At 49.6% G+C, this 25890-nt stretch overlaps 2 protein-coding genes across 4 annotated transcripts in view; one reads left to right on the top strand and one right to left on the bottom strand.

Annotated features, from left to right (window-relative positions):
- The window catches only part of SWT1 (SWT1 RNA endoribonuclease homolog), a 65351-nt gene extending 58274 nt beyond the window's left edge, over positions 1 to 7077 (top strand). The window contains exon 15 of the mRNA XM_058669684.1: positions 6951 to 7077. Coding sequence (XP_058525667.1) covers positions 6951 to 7077 — 127 coding nt within the window. The remainder of the gene's footprint in view (positions 1 to 6950) is intronic.
- Positions 7078 to 13305: 6228 nt separating this feature from the next.
- IVNS1ABP (influenza virus NS1A binding protein) lies at positions 13306 to 25551 on the bottom strand. 3 transcript variants are annotated; one of them, XM_058668945.1, is made up of 13 exons: positions 25532 to 25551; positions 23920 to 24049; positions 23571 to 23740; positions 23367 to 23442; positions 22292 to 22465; positions 21991 to 22050; positions 20669 to 20776; positions 16211 to 16325; positions 15763 to 15987; positions 15456 to 15577; positions 15116 to 15374; positions 14848 to 15021; positions 13306 to 13730 (listed from the first exon to the last, which is right to left on the bottom strand). In XM_058668945.1, exons 2-13 carry the CDS (start codon positions 24028 to 24030, stop codon positions 13477 to 13479), a joined length of 1848 nt encoding a protein of 615 aa, XP_058524928.1. In that variant the 5' UTR covers positions 24031 to 24049; positions 25532 to 25551; the 3' UTR covers positions 13306 to 13476. The 3 variants fall into 3 exon arrangements, with proteins under 3 accessions (XP_058524928.1, XP_004578881.2, XP_058524929.1); XM_004578824.3 differs by having other exon boundaries at positions 21925 to 22050; XM_058668946.1 differs by lacking the exons at positions 13306 to 13730; positions 14848 to 15021; positions 15116 to 15374; ... (2 more) ...; positions 16211 to 16325; positions 20669 to 20776 and adding an exon at positions 21499 to 21539 and having other exon boundaries at positions 21925 to 22050.
- Positions 25552 to 25890: the final 339 nt, after the last annotated feature.

Consider the following 25890-nt stretch of genomic DNA (forward strand, 5'->3'; position numbering starts at 1 on the left):
TCATGGCAAATGGTGTTTCTAGTGTGGTTTTCTGCTGAAGATGTTCTTGCTTCTGTATTTGTAAGGGTAGATGAACCTGTGCTGGTTGGCAGACACCTGCCTTGTTCATTGGAGGCTGTACTTCCTTATGTTTATGGCAGTTTTCTCAAGTAAGATCTGAACTGTCGTCCTGGTACTTGTTTTCTCCTTGGATTGAAGTCCCTTTCATTCTCTTACACCCTTCCTCGGTGCCTGGTTTTCTCCAGTGTGTGCTGGATTGCCATGTTCTTTTTGGTAAATCTGTTGGAGAATTTTGCTTTGTGGTTACCGAGAGGCTCACCGTGGGGGGAGGGGGCAACAGCAACCTCGTTATAGCAAGCTATTTTGAATGACAGTAAATTGACACTGATTATCAAGATGACAGTGAGTGCGCGCCTGAGAGCTGCCCCACTGGGCCCCGACTCTGCTCCATTCCCCTGCACATTCAGTAATGAATCTGTAAAAATTAAATCTAGAAAATAAATATTAAAAATTAATATGTAGCAAATACTAATAAAACTTTTATTATTGTTTTAGTCTTCATACTAAATATGTAGATGGTTTATCTTCCATGCTGACAATATGATAGCATTCCAAATTTGTCTAGTTACTGTTTTTGAAAAGGTTATTTATTTGAAAAGCAGAGTTGGGGGAGAGAGACACACTGAAACACACACTCACACATACACAGAAACTGGGTTTCCCCCTGCTAGTCCACTCCCCACCCAAGCGGTGCGGCAGCTCCACTAGGCCAGCCTGAAGCTGGGAGCCTCATGTGCGTCTCCCACGTGGGAGCAGGCGCCAAGTACTTCGGCTACTCTCCCCCTGCTTTGGCAGCCACATTAGCAAGGAGCTGGATGGGAAGTGGAGCAGCTACGCTTGAACTGGCATCAGTATGGGATGCCAGTGCCACAGACAGCAGCTTGAACCACTGTGCCACAACACCAGCCAAATCTAGCTACTTCATCAGTGACTCTTCTGGTTTGATTTTTTTTAGTTACTTTTTTTTTCAAATTTATTTATTTTTGTTGTTCAGTCTGATTTACAGAGAGGAGATACAGAGAGCTCTTCTGCTGACTCACCCCCCCAAGTGGCCGCAACAGCTGGGGCTGAGCCGATCTGAAGCCAGGAGCGGGGAGCTTCTTCCAGGTCTCCTGGTGGATCAGGGTCCCAAAGCTTTGGGCCGTCCTGTACTGCTTTCCCAGGGCACAAGCAGGGAGCTGATGGGAAGTGGAGCATCTGGGATATGAACTGACACCCATATGGGATCCTGGTTGCATGCAAGGCGAAGACTTTAGTCACTAGGCTACTGTGCCAGGCCCTGCTGTTTCATTTTTTTAAATGACAGGTAAACAGAGAGACAGAGGGATCTTTGCTCCCTCTGGTCTCAGTACCCGAGGCTGGGCTGGCCAGGTAGAAGCCCAGAGCCCAGAGCTCCATCTGGGTCTGCTTGGGAGTGGCAGGGCCCCAAGCATTGGGACCATCTTCTGCTTCCTTCCCATGCTGGCTAGCAGGGATGGACAGGTAGTGGAGCAACAGGTCTCAACCTGGTGTCACCTGGGATGTGGGCACCACAGGGAACAGCTTAATGCACTGTGCCACAGCACCGGCAGCAAGTTTTGTTTATGAATTATCCTAACTTTAATTTGGAAATCTCTTCCTCTTTCCTTCTTGTCTAAAAGATAATGTACTGGATACAGTGTTCTTGGATTGCCGTGCGCTCTCTCCGCCCCCCCCCCCCCCCCCCGTTACTGGTGGAAGTCTCGGCTAGCTCTGTGCTGCGAGTCTGCGGCCAGGGCGGTGAGGACCTGCGTGTCAGTTCTTTGCTCCTGCAGCTTTGACTGCTCTCCTGGCTGCGGAGTGTCTGGAGCATGTGGCACAGCCCGGCCGCCTTGCGTCTGACCGTGCGTGTTGTTGTCCCTAGGTGGAAAATTTTTGTGGTTATGTCTGAATATGCTTTCCATCTCTTCAGCGTTCTCAAGTCTCTCGAGTCCCAGTTACACAGATCTTTTGCCTTTGCTGCTGCGAGGCTCCTGTGAGCTCTCTCCACTCCTCCTGGCTCTCCCCTCTACCTCACAGGTCCTGTCCCCGAGTGCTCCTGCGCTTGATGCTTGCTGTTGGGTTTGTTTTCACTCAGTGACCTTTTCAGTTAAAGAATCTATTTGATTTTTTTTAATTCCTTCACTCCATTTCTCTGTGTTCTGTTGAAATTCACTGAATTTCCTTAAACTCAGCTGATTTAAATTCTTCATTGGAGCGTTTCAGAACATCAGCTTCGGGGTGCTTGGTTTCTGCAACTTTGTTGGTCAGGACATGGTTCCTAACAGTTCTTGATGCTTGTTGGCGCACTGAAAGGTGTTTGTGTTCTGGTCACCATCATCTGGCTGTGTGTGTGGCTGGCCTTGCAGGCATCCCGAGTCCGTGGACTTGAACAGTGGACCGAGCCCCAGATGCGGTTTGCCCCAGTCCAGTGCTGAGCTCGTCGGTGTGCTGCTCATCGTCTCCGGGGGGCTCTAAGCCAGGAGACTTCATCCCAGGCGGGGCAGGTGCACGTGCTGCAGTGCAGATCAGACCTGAAACCCACAGCCCAGGGAGGAGTCCAGCGCAGCCCCCGAGAGCCGAAGGCTGGGCCCGAGACTGTGAGAACCGGGCCTGAGTGACGACACAGGAATCCTTGGGCAATGGGGACTAGGCCCATGAGGCCCTGCTCAATGTTGGGTTGATGTAGTGTAGCACTGAATATCAGCAGCCCCTGGCTGCCCAGGCTGTGGGCCCAAACCCATCCCTCCGCAAGGTGAGGCGTGTCCTCTGGACGCACTGTCCGCGAGCGCTGGCCTGGCTGTCGGGTGCTTATGTCTGTCACATCTGGGTCTCTAGTGATGCTAAGCTCCCAAGTTCCCTCAGAGGCTGGAGTCTTGCTCCGCTAGCTCAGGTGGTGGCAGGGGGTGCCAGGGTAGGACCCTAGGGAGCACTTGTTTTGTTTTGCAAGCCAGGTACTGGATTTCAAGTCAAGTAGACTTGATGGACTGTGCCTTTCCTGAACTGACGGGACGTGTCTAGGTGCTCTGCCACGGGGAGTCGGTGTGGAACGGGAGGGAAAGGCGGTTCTCGCCTTGCTGCTGCTTTCTTTCCTTGGTGCCCTGCGAGCGCGCCCTGCCCTCTGCGTTCGTCTGTCTGCCGCAGCTCGAGAGGCTGAGCTGCCGCACTGACAGCTGTGCACACTGGCGTCTTGAGCACCCAGCGTCTTCCTCATATCCCCACGTCCATCTCATGGTAGTCACAGCCTTGGGTGTCCGCAGAGTCACACTCAGCCATGTTTCATCTTGTTAGAGTTCATCCAAGAAATGTTGCACCAAGTTGGAATTTTAGTTAGCATTAAGAACATTGAAATCCATGCCTGTGTTGGTGGTGGCACGTTCGTATATCCTTTAGAGCCCTTCGTGTTTGGGATCATCTGTCTCATTGTGCTGAAGGCTTTGGGGTATCGCTAGGCTTTGTGATCACTCCTGCACTGGGGGATGCATTTGTACTTCTTAGCAACAGTGTGTTCTGGTGTGTCTTTTAGGGTATCATTCTTGTTCCTCTCCTTAAATAACATTCCTAAGCATCGTCTCCTCCTTCCTGCCGATGTACATAGAGTCGTGTGTCGTCTTTGCATTTCTGGTCTGTTTGCTTGTGAGGTGATCTGCTTCATAAGTTCGCTAAATCTGGTGATTGCTCTAACAATGACTTTGTGAATTCCTTGGGTGTTAGAGTTTGAGATCATTTGTTTCCAGTTTTGTTTGTTTTTGGTTTTCTCTGGCCGTACTTTCCAGTGAAGTGTTGGATGGAAATGGTGTAACATCTAGGGCAGTCCTTCGGCTCTACCGTTAGTGCGCTGTGAGCTGCTTCATGCAGTTTGCATGTTAGCATTACGTCACATTCTGATTTTCTTTCACTCGAAGTGCACATTACACATACATAAGTGCTCGCTTCGGCAGCACATGCACTAAAATTGGAACAACAGATACATGATCATATTCAGTGAATCAGAAAACAAAATATCCACGATATGCTTCATTCTCATATCTAGAAATTATTTTAGAACAATTATAACAAATAATAGAATTAAGCCATGCCATTTTGCCAAGATGAATTGTGGAAGTGAATAATATAACTAGGTGGGTCATTGTTTAATGGTTATTTTGAACTACTTGTGACTTGATAGAGCAAGTTTGATATTCAGAATAGGAAAATGTAAAAGAACATGGGCCTTTTGTTTCAAAGAAATCTTTTTTATTTAAAGATGTATGTATTTTTAGTGGAAAGTCAGATATACAGAGAGGAGAGAAAGAGGGGAAGATCTTCCGTCTGATGATTCACTCCCCAAGGGGCTGCAACGGCCAGAGCGGAGATGATCTGAAGCCAGGAGCCAGGAGCTTACTCCGGGTCTCCCATGCAGGCACAGGGTCCCAAGGCTTTGGGCCATCTTGCACTGCTTTCCCAGGCCACAAGCTGGATGGCAAATGGGCAGCTGGGATACAAACTGGCACCCATATGGGATCCTGGTGCGTGCAAGGCAAGGACTTCAGCCACTAGGTTACTGCGTTGGGCACTGTTTCACAGAAATCTTAAGGTCAACAAAGAAGTGCAGGAGTAGAAGGCACGTCTGGTTTTAAGCTGTCTTCCAGAAAAGATTTTGGTTTAAGAGAGATTAGTTTGGAAAGAGAAGTAGGAATTCAGCAAGGGACAAAAAACATTTGCACCATTCAAGGATCGAAAATACAGACTTTTTAGTTAGGCACACTCAAGTCAGAGGGGTGGTCATTTACAGTCCCAGTGTAAAGGAGGGGCTTTGTCACCACTGGGAGATGTCCAGAAATGGAGCATGTCCTCTCACAGGAAGTCAGCGCACCAGGGAGGACCCTGCGGGGCCCTGTCAGCACACAGTACCAGGGCACAGGGTTGGAGACTCGAAAGCAGATACTCATGGATGATGCGTCTTGTCAGAAGCCTGAGTCACAAGGATCGGGAACCCAGACGACACCGGGGGGGAGGAGCTGCCCCTGAACTGTGAGCAGCAGGACACAGAGAGGTTCCAGAGACCCCTAGTTGTGATTTTTCACATGTAAAATGAATAAGCAAAGAGGAAAACGGGCTTGCCTGCTTCATTTGCTTCTAAGTTTGTAAGAGAACATATCTCTGCTATTTTGAACATCTTCAGGGGGTTCTGAAACTCAGTGACTGAATAGTGCAGGGCAGCAGGCACGGCTTCCTGATTTTAAGCTTTCAGTGCGGGAGAGAAAGGCTGTGAGTCAGCTCAGCCTGTCCCTCACGCTGGACAGCCATTGCTCTCCCTTGTGCCTGTGTCCAGGGACCTATCACGTGGGGCCAGCCAGGGGTGGTCCTTTCCAAGAGGCTGAGGAAGTAAGAACCTTGGAGCTGACGTGTGGGACGCCCACTGTTGTGACCTGACATAGGGCATGGGCCTAACCAGGTGTCTGTGAGACTTGAAGTCCAGATTATACAGCATGAGGGACTGGTGTGCCACCTCAGTGAAACCACGGTTTGGAACTCTGGGTCAGCTTTTCAGAGCCTGGCTGCCTTCACCTTGGCTCACATTTCAGTGTAGGCAAGGCATACATTAGGTCTGATGTCCTGCCCGTCGCATGGTCTTGGTAGCTGTCAGGTGACCCGGAAGTCCTGCCTTCAGCCTCCTGTTATCTTTCATGCACCTGCTCTTTTAGGAGATGTACTGCGTAACTCTGAAACCAGATAAGACCAAGTTAAACCATCAGTTGTGGTGTTGCTAACGCCTTGGATCAGAATATTTTAAGGAAAGCTACGAGAGGCCTTCCATAGAATGAAGTAGAACTCTCTAGTTCAGCCCAGCTTTGAACTGTGGCTTTGCTTTTTGGCAGCCTGTCTGCCATGGAAACCCTTGGTCCTTCATCTTGGAAATCGGCTGCTGTGAACCGTGAGCTGTGCTCATCTTGTGTTCTGTCTGTCCTAAGAGACCATCGCTGTTGGCATCTTATCTCACGTATCAGAGTGCATTTCATATCTTGGTATTGTCCCTTAAGAATTTTTCATATATCCGAGGGAAATGAAATCTATACTTGAAACACATATATAGCTGAATATTGATCGTCATGCTAGTCAAGAATTACCAAGATCAGATCAGTTCAGATGTCCATCAACACATGAATGAATAAGGAGAATGCAGTATTTCTACACATTGGAATACCATCCATCCATTCGTTTAAAAAGCAGATCAGTCCTGTCTTGCACATGGATGCAGTCTAGGGCACATTAAATGAGTCCAGCACAGAAAGACATTGTGTGATGCTATTATATGTAAGGTCCAAAGACACTGGTCAAATAACAGGGAAGTTATTGGAAGAATACTGACTTTTAGGTAAGAGGAATACAATGGATATATCTGTTGTAAACACGGTGACTTCAGTTAAAAACTCTGCTGCGTTTGAAAATCTCTAATTAGAGTCAAAGAGGGAGAGATAGTCTTCCATCTGCTGGTTTACTCCTCAAGTGGCTGCAGTGGCCAGGGCTGGGCCAGGCTGAAACCAGGAGCCAGCAGCTTCTTCTGGCTCTCCCACAGAGGTTCAGGGGTCCACGCACGTGGACCATCCTCCGCTGCTTTACCAGGCACATGAGTAGGGAGCTGGACTCCAACCAGCGTGCATCTGGGATTCCACCGTCACAGGCGGTGGCTGAACCTGCTGTGCCACAAAAGGTCACCCTCTCACCGCAGAGTAATTTTTCTTACCCCCAAACACATGTGTAATGCATATGCTAATTAGCTTGGTGAAACCAGTCCGCAGTGTACACATGTTTTGGATTACCACGTTTTACTTGACTGGTTAATTTACAAAAGGATAAAAACTTACCTGGCCAACTGCTTTGCAGTGATTTAACATTTCCTTCTCTCCTAGGGAAAAGTTAGCCATTGGACACCGCCAGCTGCTTGAGATGGCGCACACCATGCAGCAGTGCAGCGCGTCTGTGTACATGGAGGCCAGACACAGGGGCTGGTGTGAGGGACTGCGAGCCCAGCCGTAGGAATTACAGCCATCTGTACAAACCAGAGTAGCTTTTAATCTGGTCGCTTTGTGAGCCCACCCCAGCCTTCTGAAGGAGTGTTTCGTGAGTACAGCCACTCTTACTGATATTGCAAGAAGCCTCAGGCATCTGTCGTGTGAACTGTGAGCCCATCTCCCAGGCTTGCAGTTCCTCCCTGCCTCTGCCCCACGCTGGGAGCTGGGGCCCTCAGGGAAAGAACGTGCCTCTCCTGCCTTCCTGGGCACCTTGGCCACTCCTAGGAAGCCTCAGGGGCCGCCTTAGCATCTTTCAACCCTGACTGTGGGCAGCTGACCCGAGGCACTGTGAATCCCTAGGAAGAGTTAAGATGTGGCCACGCTCATCACATCCACAAATGGAATCGTGCTCTGGGCGGCTTCGTAAGCGAGTGCCAGCCCCAGAATGCCACCACCCGACTTACCGAGACCTCGGCTGCTGTTTCTGCACAGCCTCCTCCCTTCTCTGGGCTGGTCACTTGGGAGTGCGTCTCCGATGGGGAGCAGCAGACCACCCCTGTGAATTTCCGTTAAATGTGAAGCATCAATTTATGAAATGGTGGCAGTGACTAGCAGCTTGCCCCTGGTTTGCTGCTAAAGCAAATGTTTTGTGAACTTATTCCTCTTCTGATTTTATGTTGGAAACTCAGTGTTTACTGGAGTGTATTATGCTTTTGTTAATACATTAGATTAAATCCAACCTGACATGATTATAATGTCAAATTATGTTTGGTACAGTTTTCCACTTTGCCTTCTCGGCTGGGTTGCTGGGCAGCCCAGAGTGGCCCTGTCCTCAGAGCACCTCTGCAGGATGTCGCAGTCTGCGCAGGGGCGGGGCTGCCGCCTTCAGGGAGACCTGAGCAGACAGAAGCCTCAGGAAGCCTCTGCCCCCTGCTCCTTCCCTTCCCCAGGAGCCCCGTGTGCACATCCTTGCCCTGGCCCCTCGGCTGTCCTGCCTGGTGATTGCTTGGCTCTGAATTACTGCCTCCCTCACTTCTTATCTCAGCCCTGTTCAGATCACACTGCCCACGTGACCTCACTCTGTCCAAGAAGTGTCACTCACACGCTGTACGCAATCCAGGTCATTTCACTTTGAACTATGTTCTTGCAATCTCCCCACTTTGGACTAGGAATGTTAAGGTTTCTATCAGCCTGGTTCCTGTCCTTTGAAATGTCAGGGCTGGTCTCCCCGCTCTCTGGTCTTTGTTACCTTCTTACTTTTACATTACCCTAGTTGCATGTTTCTCCCACCTGCAGCTTGTGTGGCCCCTCTGGGTTGGAGTAGCTCACTTGGCTTCTGGAACAGAAACTCCTTGTGGAAGTGTTTGTTTTTGGTGATGATCAGACCCTTGGAAAAGCAGCTGAGCCAGTTGTCTCCCTTCTTCAGCTGTGAGCCAGAAGGGACTAAGGGGAAGTCGCACCGGGAGCAGCACCCAAAAGCTGATTCCAGAAATGTTCCACGAGGTCCTTGGCCTTCTCCGGTCCAGTTCTCTCCCAGGAAAACCCAGAGGACCCTCCAATTTGAAGGCTTTTAGCTCTCCCCATATTCTAGACCCCGCGAGCAACTGACCAAGAAAGAACTGGGTCTCTTGTGCCTGGGTTGCCTTGTCAGGACTTGCAGTATAATCCAGCCCATGTTTACCGGGGCGCTGCCTTGGTCACCTGGCCAGGAACTTATTGAACTGGCGCTGCCGCTGTTAGGACATGATGTACCCACTTGCCCTTCTCTGATGTGGAGGCTCTGGTTCGTTCTTCTGCCTGCAACATCCTGTTGCCCCATGACTAACTAGGCCCCAGGAGGGCAGAGGCGCAGGAACAGTGTGCTGATCTCACCCAAGTTCAGGTGGTCTGTTTAGTTGAAGACCTCTCAGGCTTCAGCATGTGCTCCACAAAAACACCCCGCGGCCTGGCTTTGCTGCCGGTTTTGGTGACTTCTGCTTTAGGATAGCCTTTCCTGCAGGTTCAGCTTATTCTTTTTAGTTTCTGGCTGTTAGCAAAAACAAGAATCCTTTGGGCCTGGTGTGGTAGCCTACCGGCTTAAGGTCCTTGCCTTGCATGCACTGGTTCTAATCCTGGCCACCCCGCTTCCCATCCCTGCTTGTGGCCTGGGAAAACGGTCAAGGAAGGCACAAAGCCTCGGGACCCTGCACCCATGTAGGAGACCCGGAAGAAGCTCCTGGCTCCTGGTTTCTGATTGGTGCAGCTCTATCTGGCCATTGTGGTCACCTGGGGAATGAATCATCGGACAGAAGATCTTCCTGTTTCTCCTCCTCTCTGTATATCTGACTTTGTAATAAAAATAAATCTTTAAGAAAAAAAAATGGTGCACTAAGTGTTGTCTGCCCGGAGAGTGAGGCTGGGGCCATCGCCAGGCCCCATCGCCAGGCCCACTGGAAGCTGCCGTTTCCGGCGCCTTCCCTTTTCAGCTTGTGCCTTCAGTGGAGCCCTTGCAGCCCGCGACCACCCACACCATTCCTCAGTCTACGCACTCAGCAATCGGAAGGCTACTTTGGGAGATTTGTTTTTAGTTTTTGGAATGAAGTGCTGTTTACAATGCAGGTTTCTGTGAGCCCATCCCACTTGGTCAGGCATCTAGAACTGAGAATGCGTTGTCCCGATGTTAGAACCTTCTGGAACTTCATAAAGCACCAGCACAGCTCTGTAGTTTCCTCCAGCAGCCTGGGAATTTCAGATGCTCTGAATTGTGCAGGTTTACGCATTCCCAGTGGTTTATCAGTGAGAATCCTTTCATGTTGTTGCTAACATGGAAGTACAAAACTGGAATGCTGTGCCATTCCAGCTCGTGGCTTGCAGGGGACTGGGGGGATAGCACCAGCAGCGTGTGCAGGGACAGGGGGCTCACACCCAGGCAGGCAGGGTGAGGCTGGAGATCTCCCCAGGTGCTTGGTCCCAGGGGAGGTGGAGAACCCCCAGGTTGGGGAGCTTTCAGTGGGGCTGTATCTTGGGTGTTAGGAGGGGTAGGGTCCTGTCAGAACACGTGCCAGGAGCTTGGGACCCTGGTGGGTGGGCAGAGCTCCAGGCCAGCACACCACCCCACTGGAGAGCTGAGCTTTGGAAGGCTGGGCTGGGGAAATCCATGGGTTCACGGGCTCAGGGATCATGGCTTGATCTGGGGGAGGGAGGGAGGACTGCTGAGGGACTCCCAACATCCCAGCTGCACTTGGAGGTGATGAGGGGGCTGAGACCAGGCTGTTTGGACGGGAGAGGCCGGAGGACCTAGTTTTTTTTTTTTTTAATGGAATGCTGGTTTTATAAATCCTGCTGGTTTTCAAGCCTGTACCTTTCATACAAGAAACTTCATGGACAGCACTGTATCCACTCGTAGTGCCTTCTGCTTCCCTAGCTCAGCGGTGCAATCTACCCAAAGCTCAGGATAAGGAGCCATGATGGTCACGTGTTTTCCTTGATAAACTTGTTGCTCCGTGTATCACAAACAAGATCCCTCCTGGTCTCATTATGAAGGATATTTGTATTTGTAAAAATATCTGAAAGGCAGAATGAACAACAGTGGGAGATCTCTCATCCACTAATTCCCTCCCAATAGAGCTGCAGTGAGTAGGGCTGGGGAAGGGCCGGGCCTCGAGCTGTCTGCTGCTTTCCCAGGAACCTCGGGACGCAGCTGGCCTGGAACACAGCACCGGCGCAATGGCAGGTGCTGGCCCGCTCCTTTCCTGACCTACAGACCAACAAATCTAACTTCATGAGATTAATTTACAGAGCCTGTACCTTGTATTTTAAGTCCAATTCTCCGAAAGTTTTTCCCTGGGGGGGGGGGCACAAATGACCAGCACTAAAACGGAATTTGACCACCACTCCTGAAATGTCCTTCTGCATTTCTCTGCTGCTTCAGGGGTCTGAGGTCTAAGGGGGATTACATGTCTTACATCTATTTTATTGTTTACAGAGCGTCCAATCAGATTCACTCTGCAAATGGCTGCTCCGAGGCCAGAAGCCACCTTTGGGTGGGTCTCAGTACAGGGGCCTGTGGAGCCACACCACCAGCAACTACACTTAAGGAGTCTAGCAATGTACCATCCCAAATCCGGATTATTTTCCCTTAAAATAAGCAATGGTCACATACAAGGACTATTTATTCCCTAGCTCCTGGCCCGCACAGGCATTCTGGGAAGTTTGGTTAAATAGAAGCAGACATTTTTTGGGTCTGGCTTGGTAACCTAGTGGCTAAAGTCCTCCCCTTGCACACACCAGGATCCCTTATGGATGCCGGTTTGTCTTGGTGGTCCTATTTCCCATCCAGCTCCCTGCTTGTGGCCTGGGAAAACAGTCCAGGATGGCCCAAATCCCTGGGACCCTGCACCCGTGTAGGAGACCTGGAGCAAGCTCCTGGCTCTAAAAAGATGATTTTTATTGGAAACTGAAATGTAGAGGGACAGATCTTCCATCTACTGACTCACTTCCCAAGTAGCTTCAACACCTGGAACAGCCAATCCGAAGCCAGGAGCTTCTTCCTGATCTGCCATGTGGGTGCAGGGTCCCAAGGCTTTGGGCCGTCCTCGACTGCTTTCCCAGGCCACAAGCAGGGAGCTGGATGGGAAGCTGAGTGGCTGGAACGTGAACCGGTGCCCATAAAGGATCGTGGCGCATGCAGGGTGAGGATTTCAGTGACTAGGCTACCGCACCAGGCCCAGCAGCAGACATTTGTAGTGATTATCAAGTTGAGCTGTTACCAATATCCCAAGCTGTTTGAAGGTTAACAGTGACAGTTGCAACCAGCAAACTAACTCCTCGCCTGTGGTACCAACAAGCCATACGCTCGTTTGTGTCCTGGCTGCTCCACTTTCCATCCAGCGCCTTGCTCGTGGCTTGGAAAGCAGTGCAGTACAGCTCAACTCCCTGGCTTCTACACCGCACGGAAGGCCCGGAAGCTCCATCTGGGGAGTGAACGAGCGGGTGGAAGATCTGTCTCTGTAAAGGGAGAACAGTGCATGTCGAAGAACACGGACACATCTTTTAGCCATAGGGACGCCACCTTTCTCCTGAAAACAGGCTTCACCTGCTTTTGGTAGACAGACACGTGTTGGCCACCAACACCGTCGCCCTGACCTCAGTGGCAGCACAGGATCCCTGACCCCAAACGTTCCCACCACACGCCAGTCAGCGCGTCAGGCAAAGAGGAGACTGCAAGGGTGTTGTTGAAAATCCCCAACCAATCTTTATTTCCTTATTCGGAATAGAATACATAGAGGTCACATAAAAAGTAATCAGTCAAATCCAAACCTGCCAAACTAAACCTTCCAACCGACTTCTGGCTCAGACGGCCAGGCACTATGTGGCAAACGCATGTCCTCATCTGGTGGTTCTGTGAGCTCATGAACAAGGCACACGAGGAGAGCAGACACAGTGGCCACCCTGCTGCCTGCGTGCATCCGCTGGTTCTCACCCTCGGCACCGGAAACTGTCCTCGATGGTCTTGGTAAGAAGCGCAACCCTGGATGTTTCTCTGTGGCAGGAGGGTTGCTGGCCCAGGCATGTCGGACACGGTCCTGTCGGGGCCTCGGGCAGGTGTCTCACGCATCCCACCCAGGATTTACCCCCACAGCTGATGAAATTTCCACTCACAAACCCAACACAACCTAACGTGGAAAGAAAAACACAAAGCGGGGACCTACCTGGAAGCTCAAGTACCTCACTGGCGTTAAGTGCTTTTTACATGTCTCACTCCTTAAAACAGAACTCGAACAAGCTGTATTCAGACCAGTGTTTCATCTATCAGTTATCTTACTGCTCAGCAACCACAAACACAGTACTGTAATGTCAAAGAAAACAAAACCACTGCCCAAGCCTGAACTCTGGGTGCTGCGGGAACGCCCAGTTAGCAGCCGCTTCAACCTGCCACACTTCTGCTGAAAACTGAGAAGGGTTCGAAGCAACAATAAAGGAATAAATATTTGGTAGCAAGTCAGCTTTTAATTAAAGAATACCATCCATTTAAATAAGACTTTTTGCCAAGTGTTCCAGTTGCTGCAGAAGGGCCGTGGAAGCCCCCTGTGTGTCCCCTGAGGCCCTGTCCCCGCCCCCCAGGAGATGTGGACTTAACTGGCACAAGGGGTGGAGGAGAGGGACTGGAAATGGGCCCAATCAATCCAGTTTCTGTTACAGTACTCATTTCCAGCAAGGAAAACCACCAAAGAAACCTCAAGTCTCAAAAACACACAGAACGTCATCTTTGCACTCCTCTCCCAACACCAAGTATGTACAGCATGTTTAATAGTATGCAATATGCAAAAGCTCTGTGTTGCTGTTAGCAACCTGCACACCCACCCGCCCTCCATATTCACAAGTGTGCCTCTACTAAACACAGTTACATCACTAAGCCTGTTAGTCTGAGAGGGTCTTAAGCTTGTTAGAATTGGAAAATCTTTGTGTAGGGGCTCCACTCATTTGCCTCCAGGTTGTAGACTTCCACCGTATTCAGAAACTCATTGCCATCGAACCCTCCCACCGCATAGATGGTGTTCCCCACAGTTGTGACGCCGGCGTTGCTTCTGGGGGAGGTCATGTTCCCCATCACCTTCCACTCATTCCTGGCTGGGTCATACATCTCCACACAGCTGATGGCATGAGAACCATCAAAACCACCACCTACAAACAGCTTTCCTACAAGAGAGACAAGCTGGTGAGTGGAGCTCGGTGTGCAAGGGGCAGCCCAGGTCTGCCCTGCTTCAAAAATGTAACTCAACGTGGTCATTCAATGCCTATTGTTGGGGCACACACTTGTTTAATAAAAATACCAATTCCCAACCCAGAACTTAAGAAAGCTTAAAGGGAGGCAAAGCCTCTAAGGAGGCCCAAGGGTTCCATGGCAGTTCCAAGGAACAAGACACAGAATTGGCAACTCACAAATTGCCACTACTAAGTCGCAAATTCCAAGATTTCTTTTAATCCAGCACACAGAACTCAGAGCCCCAGGGTGTTACAGAAAAGCAGGTTTCAGGTAACTGACAGACTTCTCGGGTGCAACCGTGTAAAGATGTAAGGGTCAGATGGAGATGCTGCTTACTCCTGTGTCTGCACACAGCAGCTCTCACCAGCTGAACTAGTATTCCACAACTACACAACTAAAAATCAAGGAGAATGCTTATTTTTGTCCATAGGTTTTTATTTCTGGACAGGCATGGAATATATATAATTTTAAAAACTAGTATTTCCCATTTACTTTGTTTTGCAAATAAAACAAATTTTTGTTCTGAAAGGGAAATTCAAAATCCACAATGATGCATAATGGATTTGGTTTAAGGACAATGACTTGAGAATTTATTAAATTTGGTCAATATTTTGATGCATTGACTACAGCAAGCTTCTGATCAGATATTTCTAGGGGCCAGTGCTGTTGTACACCTTGGTGCTGGTTTGAGGCCTAGCCGTTCCACTTCTGGTCTAGCTCCCTGCCAGAGGCTTGGGAAAGCGGCAGAGGATGACCCGGGGTCCTTGGGCTCCTGCACTCAGGTGGGAAGACTAGAAGCTCCTGGCTCCTGGCTCCTGGCTTTAGCCTGGCCCAGTCCTGGCTGTCGCAGTCATACTGGGAGTGAACCAGCAGATGGAAGCTTTCTCTCTCTCCCCCTCTATAATTCTAAACCTGAATTTAAAATTTAAAAAAAAAGGAAAAAGAGTTCTAAAAGTAAACTCGACGCCACGTGCACTGCCCACGAGGACTGCTGCTCAATCCCCACCACTCAGTATCACAGAATCCCAGAACAGACAGCAGAGCACTCACCATCAAGAACTGCTACTCCAGCTCCCCGCCGTGCCACATTCATGGGTGCAATTAAACTCCAAGTGTTATTTTCCGGATTGTAACGTTCTACTGTGTTTAGACAATTCCAAGACTCTGCACCTCCAATTATATACAGATAACCACCAAGTTCACAGACTGCAGACTGGTGTCTACCTGTGAAATCAAAAGTCAAATCAAGACGTTACTACAAGATCTCCTGCAAGTGTGAGGTACTCAGCACTCTAAAACAAGTCAGAAGTGAACTTACGGATGTTAAGAGGCGCACAGCTTGTCCACACCTTTGTTACAGGGTCAAACACGTCGCAGTTTTTCAGTCCTTTTTGGCCATAAGGGTCAGAGCCACCGACGATGTATAACTTCCCGTTGAGAGCACACACTCCTGCATTGCAGCGGTTCGTTCTCAGCTCTGGCACTGGAGTCCAGTCGTCTAAGTTTGGGTCATACATCTCTCCACAACTCAGGTCATCAGAGTGGCCGTTGGACCCACCCACCACGTACAGCCGGCCCTACAAGGTCAAAGATGGAATTAGGCCACCCTGGGTCGGTGAGGCCAAACAGGAGTTGCTTCTGCAACACAATATGCTTACCATCAGCACAGCCATCTGAAACCGAGCTCGCGGGGTGCGCATTGGCGCGAGGAAGGACCAGTGATCCGTCCGCGGGTCGTAGCACTCCACCGTCCGCAGACACTCCTCCCTGTTATAACCACCTGGAACGAGAACCACAGAAAGCAGAATCACACACTGACCTTACTGGCCCTGCGCCTGTTTCCTTGGGAAGCAACAGAAGGCATTTCAAACCCTCCCTCCCAAAGCTGGCATGCAACACGCAAGGGCAATGCCCATTCCCAGGCTGAGCCAGATGCACACTTGGGAGGCACGACGGGTCTCTTACCTGCGGCTATGAGTCGGCCATTCATCTCTGCGGTGCCCAGGCCAGAGCGCGCGTACTGCATAGGAGACATGGCCTTCTCTATGAGCTCATCCGGGTGCACCTCAAAACTTAAACTCTTAATTAGCTTTGGAGTGCTTGTCGGTGAACTCTGTGGGCTGTTTCGCCCATGGAGGAAAATAACACAGAATATACCATCCAGCACGGCCAGGCACAGGTAAGTGTTATCTGTAAGCAAAAGAGTTCCACGTTGGAGATGCAGTGTTCACTACTTCCAGTTCCTGTATGATCCTCAACTGGACTCCACAGTCTCGTGTTCCCAGAGCGGAACAATCTATTGTTTTCCAAATTCCACTGCTTTTGCGTTTTGTCCTCCAATCTACTGGAAGTGTTAAACGAACAACACTCCTTAACAGACACACGGAGAAGCTGGCAACTGTCATCTACTTACTTGATGTCTTTTCCGAAGCAACGATTTTCCACTCATGCTTAGGGCTGGGAGAGGACAGACATCCAGTGGAGCTGCCACTGAGCTGCTTGTGGCCATTCTCACGTGGCGGCTTTTTCTGCAAAACCAAAAGGCAGCTACAGACACCTCCCAGGGACCGCAGGTGGGTTCCTCGTACCTGAGCTACCTGATGTCACTGCACACACCACGCAGCCCGTACCCGCGTGGGACACCTCAGCACGCGACATTTCGCAGAACCAGCACTTTCCACCTGACAGACACCACTCTAATGAGCAAGGCACAACCACACAGCTACCCTAGTCAGAAACTGAGCTCGGCTGGAGACACTCAGAGACACTACAGTCCACGTATCCGTACAAGAGAGTGGAGGGAAGGGAAAAAGCCCAGCGACAATCCACCTCACTCACGACATGGTATGAGTGAACTAAGAGAACATACTTAACCCACTGTCTCCATGAAACAAAGCCACAGGTACTACCACGCTTTACACCATGCCAGCATAGGCTCAGCTAGTCTTACCAAAGCATCTGAGAGGGAAGGAGGGCTACTCCAAGAATCACTAAAAGTGTATTTCTTCTGTGCTACTTAAATGATAGAATGGGAGTTTTTTAGAAAACCACCCCCACCAGAACATGCAGGAACATTATGGTGGAGAAACGGGGCGCCGCCGCCTCCCACACCTGTTGAGGGACTGGCTTCTGGGGCGTCCCTCCAGTCAGGACAGCCTCGGCCACATCTCACGTGAAGAACCACGAGTCCCGAAAGCAACTCCCACACGCACACCTTCACCTGGCAACGTTTGCTCACAACTCATCCTGGGGCCCACGGCCAGAACAGATCACTGAGCTTTCCGTTAGGAAATGTCTATTCTAAGTAGAAACAAAAAGCCATCAGAACAAGTGAAAGCTGTTGGCAGCTATAAAAAGTTAGGCCCAGGTGGTTCAGCGAGTGTGCGCCGAGAAAAGAGGACAGACCCCACCCCTGGCTATCGCCAAGGAGCTCCACTCTGACCTCAGGCGCCCTCACCAAGCCATTTCAGACTGAACTATTACAGCTCCGAAGTATGCACTGCCTAAGGCAACTCAGCTAGAACAAACATTAGCAACGCTATGAATCTGACAGGCTAGTATCACAAAAATACTAAAACTTAAAAAGCTGCTACAAAATAGCCAATCTTTTCTGCTACTACGAACTACGAAGTATATAAAATCCACTCTCAACTGGTAAGTACGGGTCCCAAGGACCTGGTGCAGTCGCCTAGTGGCTTAAATCCTTGCCTTGCATGCGCTAGGATCCCATATGGGTGCCGGTTTATGTCCCAGCAGCCCCACTTCCCATCCAGCTCCATGCTTGTGACCTGGGAAAGCAGTCGAGGACGGCCCAAAGCTTTGGGATCCTGCACCCATGTGGGAGAGTCAGAAGCAAACCCTGGCTTCAGATCAGCTCAGCTCCAGCCACTGCGGTCACTTAGGGAGTGAACCATCGGACAGACCTTCCTCTCCTCCACTCTATATCTTTCTAATTAAAAAAAAAAAAAAAAAAAAAGGAGGGATGACAAGTATCACTATGGGCAATACTAAGATGAAAAGATCTACTGCACCCCAAACCTCACACAGCAGTGCCTCAAGTTCAAGTCGTGGGTCTGTCTCCAGTCCTGGCCTCCTGCTAACGCGTGTCCCGAGAGGCAGCAGAGATGGCTCAGGGGAGAGTGGAGGGTGTTCCCATCTCCCGGCACCAAGCCTGACCCAGCCCCAGCTGTTCCAGGCAAGTGGGGAATGAACAAGGAGAGCAAGCCTTCTGCCGTTCTCCTGTATGAACTATAACCAGGAGTCTACGGCCTTACCACCCTGAACGATCACCAGGAGGGAGTGACCGTGAAGGGTGCTGCAGAGACAAGGAGTCCTATTTCTAGAACAAGCGGGATGCGCTAACTGCCTTATCTGCCAGGAGTGATCAGTAACCTCCTTTGATCACAGCCTCCCAGGGCAGGCAGCTTTTAGGACACTGGATTCTAACTGTCCTCCTACATGCTCAACCATTGGCTTCATGTCATCTCATTCCTACAAGCCACACTTCAGAGGCCCACTCATTCTGGAAACTTCCCCTGAATCTTCCTAGGCCATCACCGAGATCCACTTAACTCACCCTTTGTGTACCCAACGAGTCTTCACAGAATTCACCCCCTAAGTATGTATTATGAAACCAAACTGTGTTCTACCTTGTTTTCTATGTTTCAAAATATCCTATCAACGTGTACGTATAAACAATCCATCTTGGCCTTCATGCCTTCCCATTAAGCCCTCAGCTACAAGCTTATCTACTAGACATGCTTGGTTATGAGAACAAGATGATCCAAGGCAAAATTTTAGGAAGTTGAACATGTCCAGACTGCTGCCATTAAACAGTCAACTGTCCGTCCAACACTCATGAATGCATACATGCCTTGTACCCACTCCCGTCTCAGCTGGCTGTCAACCTACACTTGGCCGCATTCACCCACTTGCCCGGCCTTCCCTTCTGCAGTGCCTGGGAGGTCATCGAACACAGCTTCTGTCCAGTACATCTCCACCTGCCACCTAAACTTCTGGAGTTCCCAAGCTGCTGCACTAGTGCCCACTCAGGGATACGCGCCTGCTCTGTCCTCTCACTCTGCTGCATTCTCCCCGTACACATCCATGTAATGCTGCTCCATCCTTCCTCCCAGCCCAGCAAGCACAAGCTAACCCTTCCACACTTCGTGGACCCACGCCAAGCGTCACAGCCTGCCACTGGCTGGGCCATCTCTGCTGACTGAAAAGGTACTCTTGGGCCCTGCACAGTAGCCTAGTGGCTAAAGTCCTTCCCTTGCACGCACCAGGATCCCTTATGGATGTTCGTGTCCCAGCTGCTCAACTCTCTGCCTGCGGCCTGGGAGAGCAGTGGAGGACAGCCCAAAGCCTTGGGACACTGCACCCGCGTGGGAGACCCAGGAGAAGCTCCTGGCTTCGAGCTCAGCTCCGGCTGTTGAGGATGCTTGGGGAGTATACCAGCAGATGGAAGATCTTTCGCTCTGTATCTACTTCTTTCTGTATATCTACCTTTCCAATAAAAATAAATCTATCTTTAAAAAAGGGGGGACTCATGTTAATTTAAGGGGCTGGTACTGTGGCTCAACAGGCTAGTCCTCCACCTGCAGGATTCAGCATCCCATAAGGCCCAGCTGCTCCACTTCCCATTTAGCTCCCTGTTTGTGGCCTGGAGAGCAGTGGAGAGCCCAAGTCCCTGGGCCCCTACATCCTTATGGGAGACCCAAATGAAGCTCTTGGCTTCAGACAGGCTCAGCTGCAGCCACTGCGACCATATGAGGGGTGAACCAGTGCATGCAAGATCTCTCTGTCTCTCTTCTAAGTCTGTGTTTCAAATAAAATTAAATCAACAAAAAGCTTAAAGTGTTTACTTTCAGAGGGGAAATACCCTATTCAAGGCAAACAAGTCTCAACTTGCTCAAACGCAACAACCATTTCAAAATCAGATGCAGCCCATCCCCGGTGCCAGCCATCACAGTGAGCTAGCAGAGGACACGGCCATCCCGGCTACACTCGCCCGCTTGCGCTCTCCTTAACTGGGGCTGATTCAGACTGCTATACAGCTTAACTCCCATACAAACCAATGCTGAACTAAAGAATGCTTCAGGACCATTCATGTAGATGCTGAAAGTAGGCAGACTCGTTCTCCTGGCAGCAAGCTAGAAGCAGGAATGGGGAGAAGGCACAGGGACGGCAGGGCCTGCGACCTGGCGGGTCCTATCGGCTGAGTCATCACTCTGGGCACCTGCAGTCGGTCCGTGTTCTGGATGCCCCTTGTTCATAAGCTGCAAATGCCCATAACTATCTGACCCTATCACGTATCCCACCCCAAACTAAGAGCAAGAGTCAGGATGGCTTCGTAAAGGCAGACAGCTCAGTAAGGACGGGGGATATGCTTTGTAAGGTGTAACTAAGCCTTAGGATTATAACATATCACTTCTAACTCAAGGAAGGAGGGGGTATGAAATAGCCAAACAAGTTTTCCACCATTTACGCATCACCCCAGTACTCCTCGATTTTGCCCATTAGTCATGTGTGTTGCAGACAACTATTTTTGATAATGTAACCAAAATAACACTTTTTAAAAAGTGCTTCATCTTACTGGCCCTTTTTCTTCCTACTTTTAAGTCCTACCTGTTTTATGAGGGAGAAAAAACGCTGATACATGGAGTTTCCTAATCTGTTAATTTCTTCTCATGTGGCAAAAATGCCAGGAACTCTAAGAGATGTTAGTTTTCTCCCGAGAATGTGTCATTTCTGTCCAGTTACATCAGTGAAAGTCATCTACTTTCCTTTATTAAAGGAAAATGTCTATGCTACAGAATTCTCTAATCAAGCTGGAAGCTGAGGTTACCTCAGACTGTGCAATGTGTACCTGCACAAACTGAATGTGGTCATCATCACTGCCAAACACCTCAGCCTGTCCTTCTAGAAGGTTCCCATCAAGCAGCTTGTGATGAGCTGAGTAGTACAAGGTCTGAACCTGCAAGACAGCAACACAACACCATGTGGCTCCGCAGTGCGCAGGCCGTCCCCGACGCCGCTGGCGACCCGGCGTGCTGCTGGCGCTGCTCCACGTCTGACTCTGGCCGGACAAGAAGCACACAGTCTACTGGGGCCACCTCCTCGGCTTCCCTGGCTTCAAGGAATCTACTCTCCAACAGTAATATGCATACACTCGGCAAAGAATACACATTTCCAACAAAATAGTCAATGTGGTTGACACCTTTGAAGAAAAGTGGTCTGATGTGCATAAACACATTTCTTTCCTGTGGACAATGTCAAGAAAAACAAGTGCAAAAATCCAAGCAAGTTGTACAGGTTGTCTCCCCAGTAGGTACAAACAGTGGCTAAGGTGTCTGAGTTCGGCAGGGGAGCCACGCAGGAGAGTGTCACCCTTTCCAGGACACTGGGAGGACATTTTCCTCAGCCTGGAACTCGGCTACCCACTGTCCACCTGTGTGTTTTTATAATTCCTACCACTTCTGCAACAACTCTGTTGCTCTTGTGTTATTTAAAAAGTAGCCCAAGTTATGTAAGTGGCTGCAGGTGTGACCAGCACCAGTGGGGGGGAGCTTAAAGAGGAAGAATCCTGTAAGGAGTAAACACCGTTAAATCATCATGGCTCTGCCCACAGCGGGTGTTCCTGGGGGAGCCTGGGCAGGATGCTGCTTCTTTACGCGTCAATACACTGGAGCTCTCTTCCGGCCTCTTCAGTCTTGGGTATCCTAGTTTTGTTAATAAACCTATGGGGAGATAAATCAACGGGGAGGAACAACCATTAGAAGCTTTTACCTACTTGTCAACTTAAAGCAAAAACCTGTGAAGAAAAATTAAGAATCTACAGAAAATTTCAGTACCACCTCCCATTTCTAAAGCAAATTACATGCCACTTCAAAGAAAGTTAAACAGCACATAATGAGCAAAGAAATAAACAAGGAAAGCAGAAGACCAGACTGAACGTTCAGTCAGCTCACCTGGACACCCCCCCTGTTCTCAGCTTAGGGGTACCTACAGCAAAATTTAAATTCTTCAGGGTCATGGTTGTACAATAAAAGTGAAAGGGAATCCTTCACGTTATAGCAAAGTATTTCTTGAGAATTGTTTCATCCCATTTACTTTACAACTAACCTCTTCCAGCAGCTCCTCCAGACTGTCTCCGTTCTCCCAGATGCTACGCTGCACCCAGTTGATTACCTTTGTGTACAACTTGCCGTTGCTGGGCAAGCAAACATTCTCTTCAAGCATCACCTCCAACTGAAGTTAGGAGAAATGACACAGGCATCAGTGTTGAACTTGTAATTCCAGCTTCAATTTCAATCTCACAGTAAACTTGTCACCGATTTCACACGAATCGTAACAGTAAAGCAGCAGCCGAGCCTACTGCGCTGCTAAGATTAATCATCTCAAACGTCCATTTCACACCATGACTCATGGCTCCGAGCACACACTGTGCCTGGAACTAGCGACTTCCGGCAGCTCCTGTTTCACTCCCTACCTTTAGCCGTGGAAGTTTAAGAAACTCCTCCTCTTCTGAAATTTGTAGCAAATGCTCCTGAATGTAGGCATCGACCTTATTCAACAAACGGGAGTCTCCCATACAACTTGCAAAGTTTCGGTAGGAAATGCAGCTGGTTATATCCATTCTAGACAGCAAATAATCTCCACAAACCTTGGGAGAGAAATGCACTACGTCAATCTTCACATTCGTTCTGTCTGGCAAGTCCTGCCTAAAACAGCAGTGTGTGCGCACTATCAGAAGACGCACAGCTGAATCAAAAACCTAAAAACCACCAGTTGAACAACGCAAATCAAACATCGACCATCAGCCGCCTGAGCTGCTGGAGGTGAGAGTGATGGGCATTACAGCCATGAGCTGAGTTGCCCAAGAGGCGGTGCCAGAGCCAGGCCCTACCAGAGGGCAGGGTTACGCAGGTGCACAGAGCAAGTGGGGAAGACACAGCAGACAAACAGGCTGCGACAAAACATAAGAAAACTGGGAAATCCTTTTGGGAACAGCAAGTACAACAGCGGAATCCGCAGCAGGAGGGAAGGCCGGCAGATCTTAAAGAACCGGCCAGTAAGCACTGCAGGTTTGTGAGCCACAAACTGTCCCCTCCTCATCCTTCCTGTGGCTGGAGGGCAGCTGCAGATCACACGGTATGAACAAATACACATGCTGTGTTCCAATGAGCTTGGCAGACCAGTCCACATCCTTCGGCTGGGAGTCTCTAAGTGCTTCTCACAGACTAAGGGAGGGAGCAGCAAGCTCAGAGCAGCGCGCCGAGCACTGAAGGCACGAGGCGAACGCAAGGAAAAGCAGAATAGCTCATATCGTCAGACGCCGGCACAGCCACCCTGCCAAAGAAACCGTGAAAAGACCAAGACCCGAGCCAGAACCCCTTCTGAGAGGCAGTGTGATCTCGCTCCATCACTACGTCAGCCAAGCAGAAAAACATACCGTGATTTTTCAGGGATAAGAGACTAAGAGAACGTCTAGGACAACTCCCACATAGATCCACAAGATGAGACTGTGTAGTTAGTGACCCGCACCGAGGGGACCGATACTCTACCTGCTTCACTCTGTCCATCTTCAGCTTTTTTGCTGCAGAATAAACATCTTTTACTAATTCCTTATCCGCTTTCAACCTATCAAAAAACAAAGTTTATTATATTTATGATACCAAGGCCTTAAAATGTAATCACTTCAATCATTTAGAGATGTGGAATTTCCTAACGGTATTTCCCTCGTTCATGCTTTGCTTCCAAGTACTTACTGAGCAGTGTACGCATAGTTCAGCAAGACTTCCACGGCCTCCGGATTGAGATCATCCAGTTTCACGTGAGAAACTCCGTGGGGGTCACTGTCACTGTTGAAGATTTCAAACAAATAGGGGCTGCAGCAGGCCAGCACTGCTCGGTGGGCCAGCATCTCGTGCCCGCAGACCTGAGGTGCAGAAGACAGGCCATGAGAGGCAGGCGCGGGCAGGGCACGAGCCAGCCACCTCCCACGGCCAACACACGTCAAAGTCCTTTCGTTAAATGCCTCAGAAAAAAAAAAAAAAAAATCCAGAAACTTAATAACAAAAGATCAATTCCCCAAGTTTCCAATGAGGTTTGAAATACCTGCAGGCGCACATCACAGAACTGGCCACTTTTCCTCAGGGCATTCAATTTGGCAACAGAAGACTCAATAAAATTCTCATCTTCAAACATCAAATATCCATTGGGAATCATTTTTTCCTTGTAATTTTAGCTAAGTGGCAGAAAGAGCTGAGTTATTTTACTTACAAATGGTGGTTTCTAAAAGTTCAAATAATAACACACTATTTTTATTCTCCATTTTATTTTAGCAGTGGCACACCAAAGCTAACACCCACAGGCTGGGACGTGTTACAGCAGGACACCCCGCCACCTCTGAAACGAGCATCCCATATGTACTGCAGTTTGTGTCCTGCCTGCTCTAACTTCCAGCCCAGCTCACTGCTACTGTTCCCAGAAAAACAGTGAAGTTGGCTCGAGCGCTTGGACTTCTGTGTCCATGTTGGAGCCCAAAAGAAACTCCTAGATTCCACCTGGCCTACTCCCGGCTGATGCACTCATTTGGGGAATAAACCAGCTGGTAATTTCTCCAATTCTGCTTTTCAAATAACTAAATAATACTAAAAAAAAATTTATCACGGGGCCCGGTGTGGTAGCCTAGTGGCTAACGTCCTTGCCTTGGCATGCGCCGGGATCCCATATGGGCACCGGTTCTAATCCTGGCGGTCCTGCTTCCCATCCAGCTCCCTGCCTGTGGCCTGGGAAAGCAGTCAAGGATGGCCCAAAGCTTTGGGACCCTGCACTTGCTTGGGAGACCTGGAAGAGGCTCCTGGTTCCTGGCTCCAGATCGGCTCGATTCTGGCCGTTGTGGCCACTAGGGGAGTGAATCAGCAGATACATCTTTTTGTTTTTCCTCCTCTGTGTATATTGACTTTCTAGTAAGATAAATAAATAAATCTTTAAAAAAAATGTATCACATCAAACTTGGCTAGAACAACTCCGGCACTAAATGGCCCAGTCTGTGTAGGCCCACCCCCTGGTCCCGGCTCAACTCTGCACAGGCCTACAGAAGTCCACCTGCACATCCACTGTGCAAAGCAGGCAGTCTATGTAGCCAGCAGCCTCAGAGCCTGGGAGCGCACGGAGCAACCACGGCAGCAGAGCGAGCTCCTTGGATGTGGGGTGCCCTCACGCCTTCAGCACCAACACCGTCACAAAGCCAAGGCTACTTCCCGTGGCTTCCTTCACCAGCCTCGCCTTCCCTCTGTCCCACAAAGCTACATGTCATCAGATGTAGATGTGAGCGACTGTCGGCCTTCCCCTCCTAACTCAAAACCAGAATGTCCCATCGCCGTATCTGCCTGGTGGTTTCTTACTATGTTTTGAAATACAGGAGGTAAAAATGATTTTATATCTGTTCCCTCAGCAAGCTTTCTATATTCTAAATCCCTTAACTTCTTCAGATTAAATAGAAACTTAAGGCTTTTACAAAGGTCACATTTCCCCTTTACCTGTAAAGAAATGACTAATGACTACACAAAATGTACTAATACAGTTAACAAGATTTCAGTTTCAAGTCAATACAGTTCACAGACCGGTAAAACACTTCCACGTACACACTCACGTCACTACAGACTTGTCTCCTGGTCAGGCCCAGGGGTGCACCCAGCGCCACCTTCAGAGAAAGGGCACTCACCAGCACAGCGACGAGAAAGGTCAGACAGCTCCTTCTGCAAGCCAGCCGCCCAGAGACAAAGGTGTGGGAACCTCAGCGCCGTCAGGGTGTGAAGGCAGGCCGCGAAGGGAAGGCACGCGTGGCTCGCTCTACCGGTGACCCCAAAGCAACAGGCTTGAAATGATGTTCTCAAGTCCTTAAAAGCTATAGATACGAATTTCTTCTGTGAAAGTGACGCATCGTAATCTGTAACAAAGACAAATCAAGTCAGACTGACGGCGACCAACACAGAGAGCGGACAAAACACTCGCCAGCGTTCACGAGAGCTCAGCGCCACATTCCAAGCTGTCAAACCTCATTACACAGAAGTACTTTTCACT

This window comes from Ochotona princeps, chromosome 10 (genome assembly GCF_030435755.1).
Source record: "Ochotona princeps isolate mOchPri1 chromosome 10, mOchPri1.hap1, whole genome shotgun sequence".
Classification (NCBI taxonomy): domain Eukaryota; kingdom Metazoa; phylum Chordata; class Mammalia; order Lagomorpha; family Ochotonidae; genus Ochotona; species Ochotona princeps.

What these genes read in the sequence shown, in the direction of transcription:
- IVNS1ABP (XM_004578824.3), bottom strand. Translation starts at nt 24,030, where the DNA reads ATGATTCCCAATGGATATTTGATGTTTGAAGATGAGAATTTTATTGAG. An exon ending in ACCACATTCAGTTTGTGCAG is followed by an intron (nt 16,326 to 20,668) that starts GTACACATTGCA and finishes TTGGTTTTGCAG; the next exon opens with AAAAAGCCGCCACGTGAGAA. An exon ending in TGCTTCGGAAAAGACATCAA is followed by an intron (nt 15,988 to 16,210) that starts GTAAGTAGATGA and finishes TTTTGCTTACAG; the next exon opens with ATAACACTTACCTGTGCCTG.